The following is a 6,000-nucleotide window of genomic DNA, read 5'->3' as shown; positions in this document are numbered from 1 at the left end:
AGTTCAAGAAGGACCGCCCACGACACACGAGCTCACACACGACATCCAGGACCGGAATAAATGTAGGCAATTATGAAATAAGGTGAACTTTGCTTCTCGATGAAGCCACATTAATTTCTTTTTTAAGTGAATTTGACTTTCAGCGCAGTTCCAATTCATGCTTTTAGAGATACATAACAATTTCCAAAATGTTAAAGTAATTTCAGTCAATTGAGCCTTCAGTGGCAATGCTTATAAATTATATTTATTAGTATGGTCAAGATAAGAAAGGAGTTTGGGCTTTGATTATAAAATGCAACATCTTTCTCTGATTCTCTTGGCTAAACTTTTCCTCTTCTTTTTTCCATTCTTTTCTTTGCTGTCTTCCATCTTTCTGGCTCGAATTTCCCTCATTAAATCAAAAAATACCTAGAAAAAAGAAAATAGGGTAAATAAAACAAATACATAATATGAGCTTGGTACTTCTCTGAATCACAGCATAAATCTTGGGAATCAGGTAGTAATAAACATTTAAGAGCTCTTATTTGGGGGGCTGGCCCCCTGGCCGAGTGGTTAAGTTCGCACGCTCTGCTGCAGGCGGCCCAGTGTTTCGTTGGTTCGAATCCTGGGCGCGGACATGGCACTGCTCATCAAACCACGCTGAGGCGGCACCCCACATGCCACAACTAGAAGGACCCACAATGAAGAATATACAACTATGTACTGGGGGGCTTTGGGGAGAAAAAGGAAAAAAATAAAATCTTTAAAAAAAAAAGAGCTCTTATTTGGGGATTATAAGGGGAGGAAAGCTCAAAACTAAAGTCTGCTTCTCCAAGTATACTGAGAAAGTGGGAAAATGGGGAAATTTTCTGATTTGACTTTTTGGTAAAGATGTTCACATAATAAACCTGATCTTTCTGTCCCAATTTTCAAGATAAAAATGAAAAAAGCACAAGTGATGACAGCTCCAAAGATAAAACAATGGATTACATTTGAGTAATTTATTATTAGTAAATGTATTTTGTCAATTCATACTTTAAAGTAGTTAATGCTTAATAAAATTTATATTTAATAACTCATTTTTCTTCAGCTCCATTTCAGAAAGAGAGCTGAGGAAAATGAGTACTTCCTTTACCGTTTTCATACCAGGCATTAAAAAACAATTTTGTTTCTTGCACCATATTTGAGAATTTATCAATTTTTGTCTGATGTCTAGAAAGTGGCAAGTAATGAGAAATATTAGCACAATAATTTAAAAACTACTTGCGTAACAATTCCAAAGTTAAATATCAGTAATAAATGCGTGGGTGCACGCAGAGAAGGGCGTGAAGGAGGGGACCCGCCCTGTACACAAACAGTTATGGGTGAGTATATGATAAAGAGAGGAATCACTGTTATGGCTCACACTCTTGCATTTGGGATTAAAGAAAATTTCAGTTATTATTTTTGTAATAAAAAAACTCACTAAGATTAAAAACAAATATAAAAGAGCTAAAGAACGCTGTAAGTAAATAAACGTATGCCATGTAATGACATGACATGCATGACGCAGGCAGAGCCCCTGCGTGTGCGCAGGACGGGAGTTACAGGTATTTGCTTGCATTTGAAACAGAAACAATGCAATGATAAACCAAACACTAATAAACAATTTTCTTTTCAGGAGGAAGGGAAAAGGGTAGAGGGAATAGTGAGGCATCTCTGAATATACCTTGCTATATAATTTCTACTTTGGAAATGTAAATGTTTTACATATTCAAAAAGGAAATGAAAAAATTACACAAAAGCAGTTGCTAAAAACTGAAAAGCAAACTAAAACAAGTATGACTAACTATATGTCAAGTTGATAACATAATCATACAGAGAAAAGAATTATTTCAAGAGACTTTAAAACACAGATATGGTATATCTTACAATAGATGCTAAGAATAAAAATAAAAACAAAACCTCAACAAATTAAAAACAAAACACAACAAATCTTAAACTTCACTCTGTAGTTTAGGTGTTAGTGGTAACAGTGGTATGCGCTTTTGGAATGACTTATATATATATATATATATATAGCAGGGTAATGCAAGTAAGTGATTATGTTCAAGTAGGTTAGGAACCAAGACTTTCAGTGTAAGAGAGAAGATATAAATACAGAACCAAAGAGATAAAAGTTCTGAATGCTAAAACTAAACTGGAAAGAACAGTACAATCTCATGATTTTTTTTCTTTTATTAATACATATTTCCTGGCACTATTCACTGAAAGGCCATGAAACAATGACAACTCACTAGCAACGAGCAAATTAGTCCCCAGGTTGTGGCTGCTAAATACCATTGCTCCCAGTGGAACCAGGGATCCTTAGAAGAATGGCTGATTCCTGGTCTGGAGCAAGAAATAGTAAGGCAGAAAGCAAGGAAGTGATCAAAGCTTAATGGGCTGAGTCAAGTGGACAGAGGGCCAACACAAAGGGGTATGACTGGTTAAAGAAGGAAAAAACTGAGCAGAGAAACCCCGAAGAGAATTCAACAGACGGGAACACACGGCTCATAAAGCCCCGAGTTCCTGCCCTCCTGCTGCAGTCTGACTCCCCAGAGAGTGGAGATCCCGGAACGCCTCTGCCTCAAGTCCACAGCTGACCAGCCAGGCAGGAAGCTTCGAGCTGCCCACGTGGGATTATTAGGGTACCCCAGCACTGCCTTCTGACGCAGATGCACCACTACAGAATGGACACCAGAAGGCTTAATGTCTAATTTTAGATGAGTACCTGCAATAAACTTCAAATAAATCCCTATTAGAAACCGCCAAGGTCATCTTAACTAGCAAACGCAGTGGCAAACTTTTAAAGTCTGCATCAGCTAATGTAATGAATTAACACTGAAGGAAGCCCTGTTTCAAGTGCCAAGTGGAAGGAAATGAGCAAGGAGGGATACAAATAAAGAACCGGTTTTGATGAACTCAGACAAACGATAATGCCCAAAGCACAGGGCTTCTTCAAACCTCTTTTAATACAGACACTTTCAAAATGACTTTTCTCCCTCATTTCCTCCCACCTTCTTCTTCTCCTCCTGTCTCCCTCTTTCTTTTTTCCCATTTGAGGATAACCCGGTATATACAAAATTTGGCTCTTCTAATTTCAGACTAGAGATCACGGTAAATCCCTCTTCTTCTCACAAAAATCGAGATAAGACAAAACTAGACAAACACACACACAGCCTCAGAATGCTTAGCTTAGAACATTTACAGTTAAAAACATATAACAATTCTTAGACATGACCAACATCTCTCTTAAAAGCATCACGGGGCCACTGGCTTAAATCTCAACCTTTGCCTTCACCAGTTTCCTCATTTTAAGTACTTAGCAGCCCCTAGCTCACATCACAGACAATATCAAAATCTCAAATGGATTAGGGATCTACGATGAAAGCCAACACAAAAAGAAAGCACAAAATTATAGAAAAGTTTTTTTAACTTCAGGATGGGAGAGAGCTTTTCAAAGGAAGCCACAAAACCCAGAAGCCCCAAAGGAAAACACTGACAAATCTGGCAGCATCATCTCGAATGTCTTTCCACAGCAAAAGACAAAAAGAAGCAAAATTAAAGACATGGTACAGATTAGGAGACAACACTCACAACAGCTATCAATGGACAAACGGCCAGTGTCCTTAATATAAAGTGGGCTGACGAATTACAAAGAGAAACAACCCATTAGATCAATGAGCAGAAGAAAAATAATCTCAGAGTTCACAGAAGATAGACAACTGGCCCATGAGTCACCTGCAAGATGCCCGGCCTCATTAGTGTCAGGAAACACAAATTAGAACAGTGATGTACCCATCTTGCTGGCGACTTCCAAAGGCTGCTTTAAGCAGCGCTGGCAGGCAGTGGAGAGGGCCCTCATGCTGCTGGAGGGACCCAGGACAGTCCTCCGCAGGACACTTGTCACCACAATGTAAACACGCCCCTGCTTTACCCTTGCACGGGCACACAGACAGAAAGTTCTCCGCAGTGTTGTGCGTAATAGACAAAACTGCAGACAATCTAAATGCCAATACTAGGAAAGTGGCTGAATTATGAAAAAGCCTGACTATGGAACACTTTGTAAATTTTAAAAAGAACGTGGCATATCTCTATGCAATGACATGGAAAGAACTACAAGATCTATTTGTTATAAAATTTAAAAAGCAAACCACGGAAATTGTCTATCTATCTATCTACACAGAAACACTACATATATAGGACATGTATATACACTATAAAGCCCTATTTGCACGGGAACAGCAAGCAGACACAAGCTTCCCCCGCCCGTACACGGAGGTGAACGTCTGGAAAGACCCCTCGAGTCAGCACGTTACCTACGGGCAGGGGAGTGGCATTTGGGTGAGGGGACTCAATCTTTCCTCCTTATAGTTTTTCCTTTGTATCATGAAATTTTTTTTACACAACATGCAAGTATTCATGGATTAGCTATACAAAAAAAAAACCCCAAATAACAAGTAAATGCAGTACGTTTCTACTAAAATTCTTTCCCCAACAAAACAGTGGCTCTCTTGACATAAGAAATCAAACTCCCCTTTTTGATATCTACTCGTTCAACTGCTTCCCATTCCTCCAAGACGTTCCTTAAAATTAAGAGGAAGCTCGGAGCTAACGATTTAAAGGGCCAGAGCACTCAGCTAGAAGGGTCCTAACAGGGCAGATGCACCGGGCCCCCAGTGAGCACACGCGCAGGCGTGCCTGATGGTCCTCCAGCCTCTGGGCAATGCCTGTGCAGCAGGCCTGGCCTCCTGAGACAGGCTAGGCCCCAGTTCCACATTCTGACGGCCAGGAAGCTTCTTCACGGGTAGACTTAAAGTCTGCCTCTTTGGAACTTCTACCCAATGATCTATTTGGAATCCAGAGGAGGATGAGCCCGTAAGATCTTGTAGGGACCTGGTATTTGTTTTCTGTGAGAACTCACGGTACTTTCCAATTTAACAGAAGGAGACAAATGAACACTTGCTACCCCAGAAAATCTGTATCACGCTTCTAGTAGCGGATGACATACAAGATGGGAGATACCACACATATTCCAACCATTGTTTTGAGAAAAACAGTGAGGAAAGACCAGGGTAGCAGTTGGCCACACCCAGAGGCAGCAGACGCCACCACCAACCCTGTGAACTTGAGTCAGGCCTGGAATCTCCCCATATCTCAGTGTCCTCATCTAAAAAAGCGAGCCTGATGACATGGTTAGGGCCCGCCACAGTGCCCGGTTCGCCTAAGCACAAATGAGTATGAGCTCTTGTAACCATTACATTATTTCCTCAGCAAAAAAACAAATATAACCTAATTCTAGAAACTGAATAGTTGCTGCAAGTTACTTTTATTCAGCCCCTGAGGTACTTTATCTCATTGCCGGTCTTCAGGACGCAGCGGTACGTGAAATTATAGTTTTCAGTATGAGCTTGTACCTCAGTTTACAGCAGTGGCACTTAATGTAATTCTGCTTTGGAGATGAGACCAGTGACTGCAGACTGTATTTTCCAAAAGTGACCACAGCAGTACTTCCTCCGTGCTTTTCCAGAATCTTCCACTGTCCATCAAGAGGTGGAGTCTACTCCCCTCCCTCCTGAACCTGGGGGGACTTTGTGACTACCTTGACCGATAAAACGAGGTGGAAATAATGCTGGGTAACTTCCCAGGCTGGGTGTCATAAAAGGCAATATGGCATCTGCCGGGTTCTTGTTCTCTTGTGACACTTGCCCTTGGAACTCTGCCACTCTGCTGTGAGAAAGTCTAAACCAGCGCACACGGAAAAGGTCCTGTGGAGAGGGACGGAGGCATTCCTGGACAAGAGCCATCGTCACCTGGCTGACGCAGCCCTGTGGGGACGAGCCTTTAGACCTTAAGTTCAGATGCTGCCAGTGCCCAGACTTCAAGCTTTTCAGCCGAGACACCAGACACTGGAGCAGAGACAAGCCGCGTCCCCTGTGCGCTGTCCAGTTCTCGGCCCACAGACTCCATGAGCGCAATAAAGAACTGTTTCACCCTTTA

At 41.5% G+C, this 6,000-nt stretch overlaps 1 protein-coding gene across 2 annotated transcripts in view; it reads right to left on the bottom strand.

The window, feature by feature from the left end:
* Positions 1-222: 222 nt before the first annotated feature.
* Positions 223-6,000, bottom strand: part of RALA (RAS like proto-oncogene A) — a 69,729-nt gene continuing 63,951 nt past the window's right edge. For both annotated transcript variants that reach the window (XM_046670070.1, XM_046670069.1), the window contains one exon: positions 223-408. In XM_046670070.1, the coding sequence (XP_046526026.1) occupies positions 286-408 (123 nt within the window). In that variant the 3' untranslated portion in view covers positions 223-285. The remainder of the gene's footprint in view (positions 409-6,000) is intronic.

The sequence above is a fragment of the Equus quagga genome, chromosome 8, assembly GCF_021613505.1.
Source record: "Equus quagga isolate Etosha38 chromosome 8, UCLA_HA_Equagga_1.0, whole genome shotgun sequence".
NCBI lineage: Eukaryota > Metazoa > Chordata > Mammalia > Perissodactyla > Equidae > Equus > Equus quagga.
The sequence above is the reverse complement of the archived record's forward strand: the minus strand, read 5'-3'. Positions and strand labels throughout refer to the sequence as shown.